The sequence below is a fragment of the Gigantopelta aegis genome, chromosome 8 (genome assembly GCF_016097555.1).
Source record: "Gigantopelta aegis isolate Gae_Host chromosome 8, Gae_host_genome, whole genome shotgun sequence".
In the NCBI taxonomy this organism is placed as follows: Eukaryota; Metazoa; Mollusca; class Gastropoda; order Neomphalida; family Peltospiridae; genus Gigantopelta; species Gigantopelta aegis.
The window spans coordinates 3,496,629-3,519,064 of NC_054706.1; the positions used below are offsets into that span (position 1 = coordinate 3,496,629).

At 37.8% G+C, this 22,436-nt stretch overlaps 3 protein-coding genes across 3 annotated transcripts in view; all 3 read right to left on the reverse strand.

Moving 5' to 3' along the window:
* LOC121378578 (peptidoglycan-recognition protein SC2-like) overlaps window positions 1-5,938 on the reverse strand; it is an 8,641-nt gene extending 2,703 nt beyond the window's left edge. Inside the window, exons 1-3 of the mRNA XM_041506826.1 lie at window positions 5,832-5,938; window positions 3,618-3,806; window positions 144-257 (exon numbers count right to left, since the gene is read on the reverse strand). Of these exons, the coding sequence (XP_041362760.1) occupies window positions 144-257; window positions 3,618-3,806; window positions 5,832-5,925 (397 nt within the window). The 5' untranslated portion in view covers window positions 5,926-5,938. The remainder of the gene's footprint in view (window positions 1-143; window positions 258-3,617; window positions 3,807-5,831) is intronic.
* Window positions 5,939-8,695: 2,757 nt separating this feature from the next.
* On the reverse strand, window positions 8,696-16,482 carry LOC121378470. Its single transcript, XM_041506648.1, has 4 exons — window positions 16,235-16,482; window positions 13,147-13,308; window positions 12,725-12,775; window positions 8,696-10,227 (listed from the first exon to the last, which is right to left on the reverse strand). Exons 1-4 carry the CDS (start codon window positions 16,290-16,292, stop codon window positions 10,061-10,063), a joined length of 438 nt encoding a protein of 145 aa, XP_041362582.1. The 5' UTR covers window positions 16,293-16,482; the 3' UTR covers window positions 8,696-10,060.
* Window positions 16,483-19,500: 3,018 nt separating this feature from the next.
* LOC121378651 (KRAB-A domain-containing protein 2-like) lies at window positions 19,501-21,495 on the reverse strand. Its single transcript, XM_041506923.1, has 2 exons — window positions 21,422-21,495; window positions 19,501-20,635 (listed from the first exon to the last, which is right to left on the reverse strand). The coding sequence occupies exons 1-2, from the start codon at window positions 21,493-21,495 to the stop codon at window positions 19,501-19,503; spliced, it is 1,209 nt and encodes a 402-aa protein (XP_041362857.1).
* Window positions 21,496-22,436: the final 941 nt, after the last annotated feature.

The following is a 22,436-nucleotide window of genomic DNA, read 5'->3' on the forward strand; positions in this document are numbered from 1 at the left end:
AGTTATAGTGTTCACTTACCTAGTGACTGGGAGTTATAGTGTTCACTTACCTAGTGACTGGGAGTTATAGCATTCACTTACCTACTGACCGAGAGTTATATCATTCACTTACCTACTGACCGAGAGTTATAGCATTCACTTACCTACTGACCGAGAGTTATAACCACGGGCGTGAGCTCCCACTTTATTCCAGCCTCGCCCCTCATAAACACGACCATCCTCACCCACGAGGAAGTTGTACCCGATGTCAGACCAGCCTTGGAACAGAAAAGAAACTTATTTGATGACACCTTAACACATTTTTAAAGGTTTTAGACTATTTGGTATCTATCATATGAATAGTACGTCGTTAAATAAAACATTTCCTTCCTTCTATCAATATCAATATATATGGCAGCATCTGATGTCGATGGAAGACGTTCAGGAGGCAGATAGCTGGAGCTCGACGCCACCTTTCAGGTGAACGTCGACGCATCCAACCGTACTTACATACAATAGCTTGATTTTTGCCAGCCTGCTTAATTTCCTTGTGACTTCCATCTGGCGGAACAAACAACTTTGCTGCTTGTTGGAGATCACATTATTTTCCCATTGCAAAGACGTTTCCAATTCCATAGGGTCGTGATGTGGTGTCACACCCTGATAATGCGTGAATAAAAAGAAGATATTGACTCGTGGACGGTTCAAGGTTCTTCTGAAGGGTGCAGATATCAATGGTCTTTGTGCTGGTCTGCAAGTAAATGTTCTGATGAACTGTGGGTTGGAAGTGGTGTTGCAGAAACATACATATATCGGTGTCATCTTCTACAACTACCATAGGCATCGTTAGAGCGATGGTGCAGGCACACATTGCGATGCCAAAATCAGTATTCCCGGATGAGTACTTTATCTGAATTTTTCCTGCCTTTTCTTCTCCATTTCAGCTCTCAACAGATCAATGAATTTCTGTTTGTTTGTTTTTTGTATTGGCTAACAAACATATTTTTCTTAATTTTGAGCAGCATATCTGCAGTGAAATCCACATCCACTCCCATCGAACTTTTCATTTTCATTTCAACTTATTTTCGTGCTGATATCCAATTAAATTTCAAGCATGCTGTCCTGGACACACAACACACCTCAGCTATCTGGGCTGTCTGTCCAGGACAGTGGGTTAGTTGTTAGTTGGTTAGTGGTTAGTGAGAGATAAGATATTGTAGTAGCCTTACGCCTATCCATTGAGCCCTTAAGAACTCTCTCTGGGTTGGAGCCGGTACCGGGCTGCGAACCATGTACCTACCAGCCTGTAGTCCGATGGCTTAAAGGAGGGGACAATTAAGGCATTTGGCCTGGTATGCATATTCAACGATATATAATGCACATTATTGCTTAATATCAACAAGTATAATCGTATAGTTAATTAATAAAACGGTTAAATGTGACGGCTATTATATATAACGGGCGCAACCATTGTGTACCATCCCAGTAAATATGCCCTCTGGCGAGCTGGTGGTTACGTAATACCTAACGTGTCACGTCAGAAATTAGTTTTCGAACTGAAGAAACAAAACATGCCTGATTTTTGTGGATGCATCGCAATGTTCTGTAATAATGGCCATCCCAGTAAGCCAGCAACAATTATATATTATTTTTCAATACAAAATAAACCACCATTGTCAAAGTGTTGAAATAACTGTATAATGTTTTGTACATAAATTAACCCATGTACTGCAATAATAATCGGAGTGTTTTCTTGGTTAATTGGTCTTTTCTTTCTGTGGCCTGTACCTGTGGTTCCTGATTGGCAGGTGTCTATTTAGACGGTCCCCAGACACTGTGTCTAGACACACTAACAAGACGTGCCTCTTTTATTAAGATCACAGGGTATTGTGTGATAACCGCACGGATACCCCTCAAATCGTAATGGACATTATCAGCCGTCCTGTTTTATTACTGTAAGTAATTCTGTAAAACCCTTGATTAAGTAGACTTTCCCATCTAAAATAATAAAACTGACCAATTACGTCGTCCCAAAGAAAAGAAAAGTATTACTTGGCTACCGTGAGTGGTCGTTTTTTCTTTGGATTTAAAAAAAAAGAAAAATATTACAACTTTCGTTCTGTTGATGCAAATTGAAATATATTTTGTTAAATAGTTTATTATACTATCAAGTCATGATGAAAGCGAAGCGCCTTGTCGTAAATTAGAGCGTTTGTTTACATTGTGCATAGAGGAGATGGACAGAGCTGACGTCACTTCACCTCACGCTATACCACCGGACGTCACAAAAACGAAACAAAATGGCTGCCCCCAGTTAGCAGGAATAATCATGTTTTTTTTATTAACTCTAAAATTACGCGTTTTTCATTTGTTAAAGTGTCAGTATGTATTGGTGGTCCTGGTATGCATCTTTTCAACACATAAGGCTCTTGTTTGAGTTGACCCTACGTTTAACCACTGCGCCACCGAGGCCGGTCCCATCGCACTACCAGTTATTCTCTAATGAGACTCAAAACCAACGTGAGCATTGTTGTAGTGGTTGTGTATGAACTAAATGTATACCTTGGGCCAGGACAGGCCCTGCAGCAAAGCCCCTCCATCAATGACACAGCCTACATGAATGGGCTGATCATTGATGACACATGCTGATATCCTGATGGCTACGATTAAGTAGTTCTGTCTTGACTAGCTCATTCTGGAGATCACACTTGTCTGCTAGTGGCATGAGCAGTTTGTCGTCGAATAGGGACAGGAACAGAGCTCATATTGAAACGGTGTCTCGATGTCGATGCTACCGATGCAAGCGACGAGCAAGCGCTGGTATGTTGTTGATGATCAATCTTGATCTTCTCACCACCAATTGATACATAAACTGGGACAGGTAAACACTAAACGCGAATAACCTTGGCGTTCTGCAGAATGGCCGTTATACAAGTCACCGAAAAACATGTCGGTTTCTAAAATCGTCGGGGAAAATGACATGAAGGCAAGGAATCTTCCTTAAAACAATCCACCTTGGTGGTGCAGGCTGTCGAAACGAGAAGCGTCCTGGCTTTCAGTCAGTTACATTGGGCGCATACATCCTAGTATAAAACTCCATATCGTTGACAAAGCCAACAAAAATGGAACTATATTGACCACTCTTTGACCGGGTCACTAGGCCATGACTGGGTCTAACGTCACAGAACTAATACGCTGACCGCTCACTAGGTGGCGTTTGTTGGTAAAGGTTACAACAATGGCTGAGTCTACTAAATAGCCAAAGTGTCAGTCTTTTGATCGTAATTCAATTAAATTTTATTGATATGAACAAATCATGTTAAATATATAGCGATAAAAGTACGTAGCGGTAAAAAAAAAAAAAATCTTGAATTTAGTCTTCTTTTAATCCATAAGCGCGGTGTGCGGCGCGGGAGCGGAACATTGGAAACAGCTGCAGATTGCGCCGATCATTTGGAAACACTGATATACCGGTAACCATAGAATCGATTTTCTTCTTTGTTATGCATCTCTTTTTTCCCCACCAGAAACAAAGGACGTGGAAAACCAATGTGATTGAAATAGCTCCACCAGTAGAGCTGATTTCAATCATCTTGGTGGAAAACGGCCTTTAACCTGATAGAATTACATCACCGTACGGTTAGTATTCATGTGATGATTCTGGATTGACCTGACTCTGGCTTTGCACGAGCTGGACGTGTAGCAGGAAGGCGTGTCGCTGTGGTGGATGATCACTTCAGAGACTGGAAGACGTCTGTACGACCGGCTTCTCGGCGACCGAGCGCCCCACTCTGATCTCGACACGATAGTTGGGTCTCCGAGAACACCTGCAAACAATAATGCAGACTGTATTATATAACAGTATATATTTTTCTGGTTTCATATAATTTTCCCAAGCAAATGTCCGACTTATTTATATTCTCGGAGTGTGATCGGACTCAATCGTAGATCGAGTGTCCTCCAGCCCTCCCCCGTTTATATGTTGTCAGCATATAAACGGGGAAGGGTTAGAGAACTCGCGAGCTATCACAGTCGGTAGAGCGCTTGTCTGAGGTGCTTGCGTCGTAGAATCGAATCACCTCAGTGGACCACAACTCTGGATTTGTTTCATGTCCCAACTAGTGCACCACGACTGGTATATCAAAGGTTGTGGTATGTGCTTTCCTATCTGTGGGAAAGTGCATATAAAAGATTCCTTGCTACTAAAGGAAGGAAGGAAATGTTTTATTTAACGACGCACTCAACACATTTTATTTACGGTTATATGACGTCGGACTTGTGTTTGAGGACCACACAGATCCACACAGATATTGAGAGAGAAAACCCGTTGTCGCCACTTCATGGGCTACTCTTTTCGATTAGCGGCAAGAGATCTTTTATATGCACCATCCCACAGACAGGATAGTACATACCACGGCCTTTGTTACACCAGTTGTGGAGCACTGGCTGTAACGAGAAATAGCTCAATGGGTCCACCGACGGGAATCGATCCTAGATTGATCGCACATCAGGCGAGCGCTGTACCACTCATCTACGCTCCGCCCCTGCTACTAAATGAAAAATGTAGCGCGATTCCTCTGACTACTACGTGTCAGAATGACCAAATGTAAATCAACGTGCTCTAATGGTGTCGATACACAAAACAACCTTTAAATTTCATTTGTATTTTCCTGGCTCCATATGTTCTCGACCATAAATTTGTAGGTGGGAAAGTATCTCTATGGAATGTTCTCTTTTTAAAACTTAAAAAAAGAGAGTAAAGTATGTGTTGTTTAACGTCACCTGAAGAACCTTGATTATATAGTCATCGGTGTAGTATGGTCCACGACTCGTATCTGACTACAGTCTGTAGTATAACTAATAGAACATTTGTCATGCTTTGTGCTCTTCTGTCTGGCAAAAAGTTAAAGTTTGTTTTGTTTAACGACACCACTAGAGCACATATTGATTTGGTATTCGTCGGCTATTGGATGTCAAACATTTGATAATTTTGACAAATACGTTTCGGAGAGGAAACCCGCTACATTTTCCATTAGGTCAGGTCAGGTCATAGGTTTCAACGTGCTCATTCAGGGCAAGCTGTTGTAGTACTTGCCTGTCATGGGCGCAGGTGTCAACTTACGCCGGCTTCTCCGTCCAAGGCCCTGTTTCATGAAGAGATCTTAACCTTAAGATCACCTTTAGTGCACAACGACTGGATACACTTACGGTGATCTTAGCGCTAAGATCGCTTCGTGGAACGAGGCCCAGGGCCCCGTTCCACGAAACGATCTTAGCATTAAGATCACCTTAGTGCATAAGGTAGCTATGCACTTAAGGTGATCTTAGGGCTAAGATCGCTTTGTGGACAGGAAAGGGGTTGTGGAGTGGGGGTGAGAGAGGGGACCGCCCGCCCTTGGCAGTGCAACAGAGCACAAGCAACCCAACCAGGGTCGGCAGTGGGCTGTTTGTTGTCCTATTAAATTTTGAAAATGTCCCGTCCCAAAAGTAAAAAACTTGAGTAATTTTGTAAGAAGCCCAAAATGGATTTTGTCGTCAAATAATTTCGTACGTACGAAAAAATGTTTTTTAGGAAATAAAATGAAAATTAAGCAAGTACAAATATTAGAACGATCAGAAACACTTTTAATATACAGCCACTAATATTCTAAACAAGAAAATATATTTAATATGTAAGTTTAATCGTAGAAATATTTTATTAGTCGATAACATCTTAAAACATTGCAGCAAACTCAGGAATGTCCCTTTAATACCTCAATAAAACAACAAACAAATATCAATCTACCCACACAAAACCATCACCTTGCAAGTAATGATATGTTTCATTTGTGTGACTTTAAAACAATACTCACATGGTACCAGCAATACACAAATGAATGTCACTTGGACGTAAAACATGTTGGTGTGATGTGGTGTATTCCGATTCTCCAATAGTGGCACCACCATGATTCATTATAATATATCCGGGGCGGGGCGTTGCTCGGTGGAAAAGCGCTTGCCTCGTGTTAAGCGCTCCCCGTCGGTGGGTCCATTTGACTATTTCTAATTCCAATTAGTGCACCACAGATGGTATACCAGAGATCATGCTATGTGCTACATATTGCCATCTAACATCTTCTAGCCGATGTGTATTTTTGTGCTGGTGTCGTTAAACATCCATTCATCCATTCATTCACCATGTCTGTGGGATGGTGTATCTAAAAGTACGCTTGCTGCTAATCGAAAACTTTAGCTTTTGACCTGGCGGAATAGGGTTTCCTCTCATTCTCTGCTAGCCCGAGTACTCTGACTGCGACGGAGTGTCACGAAGCGTAGCTAAATGTGGGTGCTGTCGGATTTCTTTTTGTAGTATGTGTATTAGTGATTAATATTTGGATTTTTTTTAATCAGTTAACTCGAAAATGATCGATGTAAAGGTATTTGACGTCAAACATAGGATTGTTGTGGTATTAGAGCGGAAATCTTTGTCAACGTTTTGGTTGTCGGGAATTGCCAAAAAAATACATAGCTTGGTCTCTGACTGTAATGAGAGCGTATTTATGTCCAAATGTCCGTCTACCTCTCTTACAGTCAGAGTACTCGGGCCAATTATCTAAGTGGTTCGTAATCATATGTCCGACGCCATATAACCGTAAATAAAAATGTTTTGAGCGAGACGTTAAATAAATCATATCATCCCCCCCCCCCCCCCTCACCCCAATTTCGTGGAGGTTTTTCCCCAGGAGGAAATCTATCCCTGGTGACGGTAGATCGTTGTGTGTTGTGTGTATGTGTATATAATAATGGATGGATAGACGGACAACGGAAAGATGGGTGGGTATATGGATAGATGGGTGGTTGGATGGATGGATGGATGGATCTGTATGTATGCCACTATGGATGGATGGATGGATCTGTATGTATGCCACTATGGATGGATGGATGGATTATTACACATATGGTTAAAAAATATCTTGGTACATATCAAAGTGATACGTCCCACTAGAACGCCAAGTGGGACCTAACACTTCGTGACGTCATCGATTGGCGCACTACAACGTTACAGGAACGTCAACTAATGAGTGTGTGATATAAATTAAGATCGATTATGTGTAATAAATAGGATATTAAACTCGCTACCATTTCGTATCATGTTTATGTCCCTCGTGAAATAATGTTCATTGTCACTCGGTAAAGCTCGTGACAACTGAACTTTTTTTCACTCGGGACATAAACATATACGAAATGGAACTTCGTTTAATATCCTATAATTATTATACATGGTGACGTTTCAAACATGATACCCAACATCCTCTTTATCACGACGTAAAACAAGCAATGTCGAGCTATCAAATTGTAAAACGGGGGTTATTTTGCACCCCTGAAAGCATTACGGTGACGCGCCTGTCAACCGACCTTGACATTAATACAAAAACAGTTATCTGTAATTGATAAGAGGCACTTCTTTGTTCAAGAATAATGGTGCTGATAATTATGTAATACGATTCACTGCTGCAATGTAGTATACGTCCGGCTACGAAAGTTTTTGTTTGGTGTTTTTTTTTTTTTTGGGGGGGGGGGGGGGGAGGGTATTGCACAGTCAACATTTAACAGTACAACTCACAAGTATTAGCATTTCTCAAAACAATGAAAAACAACTATCCAGGGTCTGGTTGTTTTGGGTTTTTTTAGCTCGAATATCCTCTAGCCCCTCCCCTGTTTATATAATATGTTGGTTTCAACGAGTAAATCAGGTGTTTGTAAAATGTGAGTATATTCTGCCCCACCAGTGGCACCCGTCAGAAGTACTGCCACCACAGCTGTCAAGTCCGTCACTTCATCTAAAATGATGAGTTAGTTTTTAATTATTCCCTAAAAATAAGGCAGTATGTATACTCAGTCTAAAATAACGGGGGGGGGGGGGGGGGGTCATGCATGTTCAACCGATAGGGTGTTTTCCCCCCATCCAATAGCCGATGATGAAAATTCAATAGGGTGTTTTCCCCCATCGTAAACACACCTATCAACTTGCCAATGTTTGGCATCCAATAGCCGATGATGAAAATTCAATAGGGTGTTTTCCCCCATCGTAAACACACCTGTCAACTTGCCAATGTTTGGCATCCAATAGCCGATGATGAAAATTCAATAGGGTGTTTTCCACCATCGTAAACACACCTGTCAACTTGCCAATGTTTGGCATCCAATAGCCGATGATGAAAATTCAATGTGCTCTAGTCGTGTCATTTGCATCTCAAGTTCAAACGTAAGCACAAGACATGTTAACCAAAATAAATACAATAATCTATGCACATTTATTATGCATTGTGCATACGTAGTAACAGACTTGCATATTGAAATACGTTCAATACTTTTACTCTTCACGCTAATCATTTCGTATTTTAATATACATGTGTATTTTAATTATCGAAGAACATGTTTAAACTACAATCATTGGTTTTAAATTAAATTAATATCTCACGGGGTGTTATTCTGTGGTTCATAATATTTTCATGCACATCTACGTATTATATAAACACTCAACTTTTCACAAACAAAACAACAAAGTGTTTTTGAAAATCATTTATTTCTTAATTATATTGTACAAAATAATGTTCATATAGTTTTCATATTTACAAAATTATATAATATTATGATAAAGTACAGACAGTAATGAAAAATGATATATATATATATATATATATATATATATATATATATATATATATATATATATATATATATATAAAATTAAAAATCTGCATTATTATTTGTTTTATAAGCATTCATTTTTAATTTACAAATCAAATAAAAGGGGTGTTATGCAAAAATACTTAGATTTAAAAATTTATTAATTAATTAAAAAACATTGCCCCATTATTTCTTATTCACAATTACCGTAGCCTACTATTTCTTTCAACTTTTTCTCCATTAAAATTTGTCAGAGTGACTATATCAAAATATATTATATTTTCTAAAAACATGTTACAAAATGCATAAAACAACACTAAGCTACGTAACTAATTAAAATTAATATTCATACTATATTACAAATGATATGTTGTAATATTGTGGCGGCGTTATTTCGAGAATAACACATTTTATATCAAACACAAAGAAAAATACAACACTGTTTGTGGCAATTGGTAGTTTAAGAGTAATATTGCAATTACTGATTCACTAAACACAGGATACCCAGTACTTGTAAATTAAATACTTTTAAACCATCCCATAAAACAGTGTAGTATTTTTTTTACATATATACAAAAAGGAAATACGTTAAAACTAAATTTCTATTTCTTAACTAGTGATACACAAATTGGAGATCGAAAGTTATTAATGAGTTAGCCATTAACTACAATTTCCGAAGTGGATATTAAAAAGCCAAAGAGACGAACAGTTAAATTTTTTGTTTCCATCTAAAACTAGACATCCAGGATAAGCTGTCTGCAATTACATAACAGCATCTGTGTTGCTTGGCAACAAACTGAAGCGCGTACTGTACATGAAATATATAAAAGGAAGCTTCTGGACGTAAACCAAGTTCATACACACACGTTTGCACGTACACTCACTCACACACATGAAGGAATTTATTGTTTTAGTTGTTGTTTTTTGTAATTTGCGTTGATTTTGTTGTTTTAATAAACAATATAAACAACTTCAAAGGGTATTGCAAACAATTACGACTAGCCTAATGATTTAGTATATACAGTGATTTTTTTTACAAAGTATAACTTTTGACGATGTTGCGTGCACCCCCCCCCCCCCCCCCCCCCACACACACACACTTAGAAATCTTTGCAGGACACAAGTACACCCACCCACCCCATAAGTAACTTTCTCTCTTGTATTCAACATTAATAATTAATTAAATTTATGACCCTACTTCAATCCAAATCCTCCCCAATGGGCCTTATAGGTGAACGCCAAAACAACAACACGAACTTTGGTATTCTTTGAATATGCGACCAAAGATTGCATAGCTAGGTTATCTGTCTTCTTTTCAACAGTATCATTTTGCAGTTATTGCAGTTGACTATCGACATGAAACCACACATCACATATTTTAATTTCAAGTGTTTGTTGTGGGTATCCCCCCTTACAAAATGGTGGATTTTAGGTGGACCGCGATGAAGCAGACGACGGCGAGAAGGGAGCTGATCGTGACCCGCGAGGAGCCGTTACAGCCGTCTCTGTCCTCGCAGTAACACGTCTCCTTGAACACCCCCGTGTAGTCCCAGCTCCATCGACAGCCCCAGGCAACTCCTGCAACACAAAATGGAATCAAGTAACACAAAAATAATAAAAATCCGTGGCCTCATCTATCCCGAAGCCGACAGAGAACAGTTTGGACAAAGAATTTGATGAAAATTAGCATCTCCAGGAACTTTAGAAAGGGATTTGTTTTAGTTTATATATATATATATATATACATGTGTATATATATATATATATATATATATATATATATATATATATATACTCAACAAAAAAAGAAACTTCCGATTTGTACATATAGTATTTGTTGTGTTAAAGAATTCATTGTGTAATGAAATTATATAGGTAGTATTAGCCTTGAGCTGTATTATCAGGATTCATGAATTTTATCGATTATTTTTGCACTGTTAATCGTCGAAAACGTGAAATTCAATTTTCACATGCATGCATGGTTCGACATGTCCCGTGTAGTATTCGGTCAATTTTTTTTACTTGTCTTACTGACATTGTTGTCAAGTGAACGAAAACGCTTCAAAATTTGTAAAACAAATTAACGTTTTTTACATTGTAGCATTTTTAGTATGCCAAGAATACTCAATAATTTACGCGAACGGGCGATTGGCATGCTTGATGCTGGCATGTCGACAGAAGACGTTGCAAGGCATGTTGGGAGTTCTAGTCGAGCGATACGAAATCTTCGCGTAACATTTCGAACGACAGGAAGCACCAACGACTTGCCACCTCGTGGACGTCCGCGTGTTACAACACGTGGTCAAGACCGCTATATCATGAACACGCATTTGCGCAATCGATTCCAAACTGCCACTGCTACTGCTGCTAACACACCTGGGCTTCACAATAACCGAATCAGTGGGCAAACTGTTCGTAATCGTCTGCGGGAGAACGGTTTACATGCACGACGTCCTTACGTCGGATGCGTTTTAACGCAACGTCATCGTCTAAATCGTCTTAATTGGGCACGTGTACACACTCGGTGGATACGGCGACGCTGGAATACCGTTCTTTTTTCGGATGAATCCCGATTTTCTTTACAACGTTGTGATGGCAGGGTGCGCGTCTACCGTTGGAGAAATGAACGCTATGCTGACTGTTGTGTTCTTGAACGAGATCGTTTCGGGGGTGGGGGTTCTGTCATGGTCTGGGCAGCCATTGCCCATGGTTATCGTTCACCACTAGTCGTCATTGGTGGCAATTTAAATGCTCAACGTTACCGCGATGACATTCTCGCTCATCACGTCATTCCTCTGTTCCATAACAACGCCAACATCTCGATTTTTCAGCATGATAATGCCACCTCTCATACAGCTAGAGACACTGTAAATTTTCTTAGGACAAATAACATTGATTTCATTGATGACTGGCCCACTAAAAGTCCTGATCTCAACCCCATCGAGCATGCCTGGGATAGTCTGGACAGACGATTGAGGCGTCGTCCCAACCCACCCGCTAACGTCAACGAACTTCATCAAGCGCTCATTCAGGAATGGAACAATATTCCACAGACAGAAATCAACACTTTAGTCAATTCTATGCGCCTGCGATGCACTGCAGTGGTCAATTCAAGAGGTGTTCATACCAGTTATTAAGTGGGTGTTTTTATTTTTAACCCCTACCACACTTGGTCAAAATTTCTCCCAGTTTCTGTTAACCTATGGCCATGATTTTTGCACCAAACGATGCATCATGGAACACTCTTTAAACGCATATATAACAATTATTCCCCCGGTTTGTTTTCATCAAGTTATGTTCAAGCAAAGTTAGCGGAAGTTTCTTATTTTGTTCAGTATGTATATATATATATATATATATTTATATATATATATAGTTTTCAAACAAAAAATTGCCCCCAAAAAGTTAAAATCGCCGAAAGTGGGTTGTTTCACACAGCCAGTTCCCCTTTGGTAACTCGCCCGATGAGGAACCTATAGATAACTGATGATCAGAGGAAACCCGCTACATTTTTCTAAAGGGATCTTTTATATGCACCATCCCACAGACAGTGGCTGTAACGAGAAATAGCCCAATGGGACCACCGACGGGGATCGACCCCAAACCGACCGCGCATCAAGCTGGGCTATGTCCCGACCCTTCGCCGTTAGTTTGAGACGCACATGTCGAGTAGCAATCTTAGATTTTGAAAATCACATGTCTACAGTCAAGGAAGAGTAGTTTTACACGGACAAAGACGAGAAAATATTTTTAAAAGTTGTATTCCAGGATAATATTGGATAAAAAGTGTAAACCATCGCCTAGGAGAGGATACTGGTGAAAATGAATACCAATTCTTGGTGGAAACACTAGGTTAGGTCTACACAACTTTACTAACGGTCACTATCGTATCCAGTCAAGGTTTGAAAAGTAGTGGGTTCGTTTTGGGGGGTTATTATAAAACGTTGAAGACTGACAGATAAATGCATTATTGTGTTCCTTCAACTTTAGTTATGAGAGTGCAGCTACCTGTAATATTTAAAATTATTTGTTCATTACTATGCACGATCAAGAGAATAAGGAAGAAAGCCCTCACCAAAATCTGTTCTAGATCCACATCGTCGCGTGATCTTCTTCCAACCTCCCCCTGAAATAGTTAAAATCATTTACTAGTAACCAAGTACATTTGTAATTTTTAACGGTTTATCTGTCATTCGCCGCTATGGGTGCTATGCACTCGACTTATCCCTTGAAACGAGTAAAGTAATTTAGATAATATGAACAAAATGTAATTTTTGTATGTATTTTCAACAGTTTCGGTCTGCATTTAGAGTCAACAAAGGTCATCTGTACTGATATAAACTGTTAAAAATTAAAATTTCGAACCTGTAGGTAGTTACATTGTAGAGTTAGGAAACTCTTAATTGGACTCCTAATAGTAACTGAATATACTATGTGGACTACACCCTAAAATTCATTTTATTATTTTTACAAGAGTTTGACAAGGGTAAAACGTACATCCGGGACTCTCTTGATAGATCTTCATACAAAACTGTCCAGGCACGTTCGCCTCGAAGCTGTTGCAGTCAACGACGGCGTTGACGCTGGTGTCAAACCACGTGTTGCTAGGACACGACGTGTCTTCATTACTGTCGCACTGGAAGCACTGGATAGCCAAACCTAGCAACGACAAATAACAAAATACTGGATAGCTAAACCTAGCAATGAGAAATAACATCAAAATATTTAAATATATTTATAGGCATTTTCCGGTGTTTTTCCGGATGTGTGCGAACCCTGAAATGCCGATAATACTAAAAAATTAATAAATTCTGTTCATTTATTTCACACATTAACTCACAAATATATCTGACATGGCACAGTACAGTAACAAGAAAGAAAGTATGGCGTATCCATGCAATTTTAATTTTAACTAGGCCTATATATCAGAGATTATAAGTTGAGTACCCCATTAATACCATCAGGGAACATTTTATTCAGTATCGCGTTGCGATTTTCTACTCCAAGTTTCAGAGACCACTACACAATGTTAAAACATTAAACAGTAGTTGCTAATACATTTTTAATTAAATAGAAGTATCGCTAATAAAAAAATTTGAAAACAAAATGTTCCCAGCATCTAGAACTGGCCAGTGAAGTGTGATATTTCCAGTGAAATCGCAAGGTTCTGTGGATGATGACTATTCTAACAGATTAATGGGAATGTTAGTAACTAAATTTTAGTCAGCTGTAGTTGACCAACCATGTCAGCGAGAGTTGAAAATCGGTTGGAATTCAATTATCGATTATCGGTTGCAATCGGTTGATTGAAAACATATTTTATTGCATATAATATATAGAGTATATACAAAAGGACTAGACACAATTTATCCACTTACGAGGCCCTCTCCTAATTACAAGCATTATATTGTACAATATTGAATAATGGCGACTACAATTTTCAATAAATCTATCAATCAATCAATCAATCAAAGTAAACGTTTGTGAAAAACGATTGAATGAATTGAAAGGACAGAAAAGTAAAAGAAATAGAAGTAATCGGTTTGTATCAAACGAACAACGTTTGATTATACAATCGGTTAGAATTATGTGAACTTAATGAGTGGTGGTGCAAGGAGGATGAAATGTCCAGTAAAGTATCTCCTCGGTAGTGGCTGTCCTGTAGACGTGCCACTAGATTATAGAGATTCGTGGATTCGACCATTTGCCAAATACCCATTTGACTCTGCCTTGTGCAGAGATACGGACTTGATCACGTATTACCATCGTTAAATAAAATATTTCCTGATCACGTATTACGGTTTTATCGTTCAGGCTGAATTACTAGGACCATCCTATTGTCGTATTCATGGCGATATATCCTACATTTCGCTAATTTTACCGTTAATACCTATTCATTATCGGTTTGCTGTATGTACAAATGAAAACAAACCCAAACCGCAGCACACTTACACTACAGTCAAAGCAGGGCTTGTAGACTATGGTAGCCCCACTCCCATGGCTAGTGAGTTTTAGTGTTGGGCTAGTAAATAACTGCCCGACGGCTAATAAAAACAAAAGAGGTCAAATGTTGGAGTTAAGCCTATTTTGAATATTCTGTCTCCAACCCAGCCCCCAAGTTAGTGCTTTAAGCTCTATCTCCCTCTTTATGTCACATATCTGATTATTACTATTATTTAGTAAAATTGTATTAACTTAAAGTAAAGTAGGGCTAGTGAATTTTAAATCTTGGCTAGTAATTTGTTTTAATTCACTGATCCCATGGTTAGTGGATCTTATAAACATTCTAGAAGCCCTGCAAAGTGTTTTTGTTTAACGACACCACTAGAGCTCACTAATCGGCCATTGGGTGTCAAGCATTAGATATATATATTATAGTCTAGTCTTAGAGATCTTTTATATACAACATCCCATAGACAAGACAAACCACATTCTTTGATATACTAGTCGTGGCAACTCTTCAAATTGTATCTTTGCACAAGGCGATCAAAGGGACTGCCAGGTATTTCGCCTGGTATTAGGAGGACTGCCACTCTTCAGAACTACACATCCAAACCTTCCTATTTTGTCTATATAATATAGGACTGCCAGTCAATACTGGTTTCACAAACCCAATGCATGACAGGTGGTATTACAAGAAAGGTCTGTGAATAACAGTTGCTGTTTTAAGGTGTCATAGTTCATACACATTGAGACCAAGCAAATTCATAGACTGTTTAAAAGCATAGATAGATAGATAGATAGATAAATATTATATATTTCCTCCATAAAATGAACATTATTAAATAGTTTACAAATACAATAACAAATAGGCATGACTTAATACAGTATCAAAATAAATAACTGTTAAAAAACACCATTTACTAACCAATACTAAATAACGCATATATTTCATGACTGGTTTTTTAAAGATTTTTTTCTGCAATCATCGGTAATATATTAGCATACTAGTATCATTATGTTACAATATTTATTAATTGATGTTTTTTTCTGCAATCATCGGTAATATATTAGCATACTAGTATCATTATGTTACAATATTTATTAATTGATGATGTTTTCTTCTGTAATTTTTGATGGGAGAGGGATCAATTACAATCAGTTTGTATTAATACTATTATTATAATCATTATCCTGACCCTAGCTCTAAACACGACCCTAGTCCTAATCCTGACCCTAATACAATGTACTAACCCTAATCGTGAACCTAACCCAAATCGTGGATACTGACATACTAGTATATTTATTGACAACATATTACAATATTATTGTTTAGAACTGGGGTAAAACGGAACTATTTCCGGATTGACATTACTAGTACTTGTTGAAAATTATAAACCGGGGTACTTTAAGCCACATATTATACTAAGCTGTGTTGTTCCATTTCAAACAAAAACAATAACACCACAGACGATAGACAACAATTATTTATAGAATGCAGGTAGGCTACACGGCTTCATTAAAACCGACGCTTCTGGGATAAACACTTCGGTTATTACAAATATAACCACCTATAATTTTCGTATTTACCTGGAGACACCATCTAACACCTGACTGTTACTATTTCACATCAAACACAACTCACCGATCGAGACAAACGTTGATAAAATCAACACTAGTAGCAGGATGACCCGATTCGCCATGATGGCGGTTGAAACCTTAACCCAGTTGGCTTGTCGTCGGTGGTGGCGCTCGCAAGGTATGTCACCCTAGGTTCGCACCTGGGCGCGTCTCTTTGAAGTGGGACAGGTGTGTTTAAATAAATTTAAAACGTGGAAAAGCTAACGACAAATAAATTTTATTTTCATTTTAGAATTATCTTAGCAACATTAAATATTTATGGCGTTGTGTAATATAAAACAATTAGTGTGACTTGTTTGAATGGAATGTGTGCAGGTATATCGGGTCAACTGTGAAAATTGCGCATGCGCCAAACCTTTGGGGTACGATTTGGGTGTAGTTTTTATGATTTGATCTTTACTGATTACAGCAGAACTATATTAGAATTTATTGAACAACATAATTCAAAAATTCATATTTTTAAAGCAAGTATTTTACTACTCTAAATTATAGATGTTGAGTTTGGGGTGGACTTCACCCAGAATAACATTAGCCGTATGCAGAGGAGGAGGGGAGGGAGGAGGGGAAGGGGGAGGGGAGGGGCGAGTTGTCCTTAAACACATATATTACTGTGCTCTAGTTCTTTTATTAATTATTAATTAATTAAATTTGATTTTATTTAGTTTAATTGAATTTAAGTTTTAAAAACAATTCCGCCCACTTATATTAGTTATCTTAGATCCTGACAATATTTGCTATATATGTTTTATAAAAAATTGTAATGAAAAATTCGTGATTAATCCTTTTCAATTCGAAACAAATAAAATAAAATAATTTTATTTCATATTTTTAAGACATGCTAACAGATGAGCATTAATAGATGCAACAATAAACACCGGTGTAGCCCCACATTTGGACCGTTGAAACTGGTCGTTGGAATAACATACCTGTAGATGAGAGAATTTGTACACTATGCAAGGTAAATGATATTGAAGATGAGTTTCATTATATTTTTGTTTGTATTTTTTTCCATGATTTAAGGGTCCAGTATATACATTCATATTACTATAAACGACCAAGTTCTTATAAATTTAAAGAATTAATCAATAGTAAGCGAATCGGAATATTAAAAAAATTAGCATATTTTATAAATGTAATTATTAGTAAATATAAACGTCCCTAACCAAACCAAACAAAAATATATAATTATTATTACGATGACATATTTGTGTATAACGATGTTCTTAAATATGTACATATGTATTTAGAGTTTTTGTTATAGATCTTGTTCTTACAGAATTTTAATTTATTGGTCTTTGTATATGTTTATTATCAACCATCTTGTCACGTGAATGTTATAAATTGTATATGTATATATTCCTCCTATGCCGTTGTACAACGGCCGGAGTGTAAATAAATGCTTGTCTTGTTTATATGCTGTCTTGGACCAGTAGCTTTCTTTAATTTCTCTCTAAAACGGGTCCTGCATGGCTTGTTTTAAAAATATTTGCGGCCAAAGTGGAAGTAATAAAAATTGCCATGGCTATATGGAAAATATTTAGGGTACCAAGGCAAGGAACGGGGCACCATCGCCAATGAGGATGGACCAAGGCAGATGAGGAGGTCTAAGAAAAAACTCTAAATATACCCACTTATTTCTGTGCAATCCAGAAAATAATAAAATAAAAAAGAAAGGCGTATCGCATGGAACTTTGTTCTGACTAGAGACCGACATTTTTCATCATCTTATTTTTACTTTATTTATTTATTTAAATTTTTTTGGGGGGAGGGGGGCCTAAAAGCGGAAATTAAGCATTATAAGTTAAACATCAATAAATTATGTTGTAACATTGTAACATGCACTGAAATCCAACTAGGACGTAGCTTATGAAAAATGGAGATAATGCCGGAATAATCACAAAACTTAACGTCGTCGCCATTTGAAAAGTAATGTCTACTTACATCTCGCTTTTCGACTTCCAAGGCGATATAGAAATGACCCCCCCCCCCCCCCCCCCCCCACTGTGACAGTAATCCAAAGTGAACTAACATGCTCTAATATATAAAGTTTTCCTCGAGGAATACTGTTTAAGTTTGAAGGGACAAAAACGCACCCCTGCACCTTTCCTTGAATCAGTGCCTGGTGTGTAAGCATCTGCACATATTCGTGCAATGTAACTGAAATATTGTTATCAATCCCCATCGAACTACATTACCTTTAAAGCATGCCCCCGCCCCACCTCACTACAAAACGAGATCCGCGCCACGGATATATTATTAAAAGGGACTGTCCCGAGTTTACTGTCATTGTTAAGATGTTGCTGATTAACAGACGGTTACAGACATTTTAATCACTAAAGTTGCATATTGAATATATTATTTGTATTATATGTACATGTATTCAAATAACATATCAGTGGTTGTATAATAAGTGTGTTTCTGGTCATCATCCTAGTGTTAGTTCTAGACCAAATTACAATTTATTATTATACATGCATGTATATATTTTCATTTGGACTACTTATAAAATCTAGGACGGCTATAAACATATTGAATACAAAGATACTGATATATATATATATGTTACAGACAATCTGTGAAATCAGTCATTACGCGTAATGCCTAAAAAAATCAGTCACTTCGCGAAGTTCCTGTGACCACCAGGCAATACGCGAAATGACTGAAAATCCCAGGCATTACACGAAATGACTGAAAATCACGACCAGACATTACACAGAATGACTAAAGTGATTCACGTCTTAGTACTGACACTTGTATACAGGCTTTTGGTCTTAAAAGTTGATAAAATCACATTTTAAGAACAAACAAGGAAATGACTGAAAATAATACCACACCACACAAGTCTTAATGTAACACTTTATTTAAACTCAAATCAAATCATTTCAGAAGTTGTAGTAAAATAGATGAAGATGAAGTTGAATATTAACCAAGTAGTCAGTGTCAAATTATGAAAGTAACATATTGGTATAGAAAGATCACTTGTTTTTGCACACAAGGCTACCATGACAACGGCTAGAACACTGAATTTTGTTTTTGAAACATTTGCATCGATTGGACTCGCATCTCTTAGAACCAGCACAGTTACACCTAACATATCCCTGTCCACCACATTTGGATTCATGATTAACAGCTTGGCGCACGGTCACTGACTTCGTCTGGTTTACATCAGCATCAGTAAGTAAACGCTGGGGGCACAAATCAAACTGATTGCGTGTAAACTTCCCTTTTAGAATCCCTGCTTTCACACAAATTGTGTACATATCGTTCTCATCACGGTCTATGATTATTCCGAGAATATTTCGGTACAGCTACGTTGTCTCCCACCTGTCCACTTGTTAGCTCCAGTTTACTTCTCTTGACCATACGCTCAGCTTGAGTCATCTGGGAGAAACTCGCACCATTTTTCTCATTTAAGATACTGTCTATACGAGCGTTGAGTAAATCAGCTGAGACAGTAACTGGAGCAGGACTCATCAAAGGTGGACCACCATACTCTGGTGCTGAATCTAAAACTAAATCAGTTGTGGCTGAGAGCAATGGCATTTCAGGGTCAAGTCTACTGTCCCACTCATCTGGTTCCTGACTAGTGTTTGGCATGACTTCATGACTGCTGCTCGGTGCTGGTTCCTGACTGGTGCTTGGTACTGATTCGTGTATATCAGCAGCAGTATGTTCTAGGACGATTAGTACATTGGATATGGCAGATATAAGATCATCCTCACTTTGCATCCGTACAACTACTTCTGTTGGCAAAGACGACGATGTTAAGCCAACTTTGGCTTCACATCCAAACATGGCAGCATATGGCGACCCCTGACTTTGAGGGTGTCGAGGTTTACCATGGACCATAACCAGCCTGGGCCACACAATTTTCAGTTCACTGATAACCTCTGCTGTGAATTCACTTCCATTGTCGCTCTGGAGAATAGATGGGGCACCAATGAGAAGGAATATATCAAGCAGGTGATGAGCAACCTCAGCAGCACGCTTTGAAGTTAGGGCTCGAAGAATGACAAACTTGGTTAGGTGGTCTTGGTAGACAAAAATCCACTTAAATGATTTTTGGGCCATGGACTGCATATCAATAAGATCAATTTGTGCACGAGAAGCGAACTCATTTGTGAGAATGGGGCGCACTACAACACCCTTAATCCTTGGGCGCTTACGTTTCTTCTGACATTCATGACAATAAGACTTGAAAAGATTGAGAACATCGCGAGTGATGTTTACATACTTTTTATTGATTTCTTTGGTCATGCGATCTCGACCACCATGTCCTGTGGCTATATATGCACGCCTAACCACATCATATGTTTCTTCTATGCTAACATAATAAACAGGATTCTCCCTTGGGTTAACGCGCTTTTTGAGTTTTTCAACATCGCCACACTGCAGTATCTCAAACCTGAAAAAAACAACCCAGGAACATTCACTAAATGTTGAATTTTCAAGGCTAAATTTAAAATCTTCAGTTCATGGCCAGAGAGAAAGGGAAATTAACATTTTGTAAATATAATTGGACCATAGGAATTTTTAAATGTTCCTTAATTTGCATAAATCCAATAGTCTAAAAACATTTTGACGATAAATGTTTTCTGTGTAGTTGATGAATATTTTTGAATGGGTATTTTCTTAATGCAGCGTTAATATATGGCACTCAAACTCAAAGACAGAAAACAGTGGAAGAGTAACATTAAAGGCATAATGCCCAAGACATATTTTACCGTGCTTGTGCCAGTAATGCTATCTGTAACATGTCTGGCTAATAGTGTATGATTTTATTATTAAAATTAACATTTACGTATATCTTATTGCTTTCAATATCAATATATTGTTTTATGCCTTTATAAACTCATAGCAATCACCAGAAAAAGTCTGTACTCCATTTCCACCTTAAGTATACTTTCATCCTAATACCGATTATAACTCTTATTTTAAGATCATTACCGAACTCTGGAAAAAAAAAATTGAACATTAAATACTCAATTTTAACAGTCATCCACACACCATGTCACATAATTATATTCTTTGAGTGTAATGAAACTAAACATTTATGGGGAAGCATTGTGAGACTGGATATTAATTAGGATAAGAAATTTAATTAATTTGAAAAATATTGTAGTAATAGAAATATTGTAGTATTAGAATTTATGAATGAATAAACACATTGAATGTATTGAAATACACTTACTTTGATAGCAGATAGTATCCATGTCTGCTCTTTGTTCCAGTATCAGCTGCTGCTGTTTTGAGATCTTCTAGCATTGTGAAATATGCATCTTTTGGAATTAACACTTTTCTACAAACTTCATACTTTTTGTAAAGCTCAGTTTTAAATAGGACTCTGACATCATGCACTGGTTACAACAGAAGAACTTATGATTGATTTCAACTTATTTTCGTGCTTATATCCAATTAAGGTTCAAGCACGCTGTCCTGGGCACACACCTCAGCTATCTGGGCTGCCTGTCCAGGACAGTGGGTTAGTTGTTAGTTTGTTAGTGGTTAGTGAGAGAGAAGAGGGTGTAGTGGCCTTACACCTACCCAATGAGCCCTTAAGAACTCGCTCTGGGTTGGAGCCGGTACCGGGCTGCGAACCCTGTACCTACCAGCCTGTAATCCGATAGCTTAACCACTGCGCCACCGAGGCCGGTTAAAGAACTTATGAGTAAACCCCACAAACATGTTTAGTTTTATAAAGATGAAAGTCATATGGTGTTGTAATCACATATTTGTACTAAGGGATTAGAAGAGGCCACTGCAAGCATTAGAAGAGGCCACTGCAAGTAGCCATGTCTTAATCCATTTGCTTATAAACACAAAGCAAGGCTAGGTTTGAGAATAAACCAGCGAACCATTACAACTAATCAGGGATGAAAAGACATCAATAATACAGCAGATTCTTTGTTTGTTTAACTATTATTAAACAACTTAAACATTAATTTGTTAGTAAACAAATATACAATGCTTTAATTTAGTTATTGTATAATAATAAATAATTCATGTTAAGTAGTATTTTAAATCATTCAATCAATAAAGTTATCCTTGTTTGTTCAACTTATCAACTTTTAAGACCAAAAGCCTGTATACAAGTGTCAGTAATAAGTATACAAGTGTCAGTAATAAGACGTGAATCACTTTAGTCATTCTGTGTAATGTCTGGTCATGATTTTCAGTCATTTCGTGTAATGCCTGGGATTTTCAGT

Coding starts and splice junctions, on each gene's coding strand:
- LOC121378470 (XM_041506648.1), bottom strand. CDS start 16,292: ATGGCGAATCGGGTCATCCTGCTACTAGTGTTGATTTTATCAACGTTT. Junction 12,776..13,146: donor CTATCAAGAGAGTCCCGGAT/GTACGTTTTACC, acceptor TAACTATTTCAG/GGGGAGGTTGGAAGAAGATC. Junction 10,228..12,724: donor TGGATCTAGAACAGATTTTG/GTGAGGGCTTTC, acceptor TTTGTGTTGCAG/GAGTTGCCTGGGGCTGTCGA.
- LOC121378651 (XM_041506923.1), bottom strand. CDS start 21,495: ATGCTAGAAGATCTCAAAACAGCAGCAGCTGATACTGGAACAAAGAGC. Junction 20,636..21,421: donor GGATACTATCTGCTATCAAA/GTAAGTGTATTT, acceptor TGTTTTTTTCAG/GTTTGAGATACTGCAGTGTG.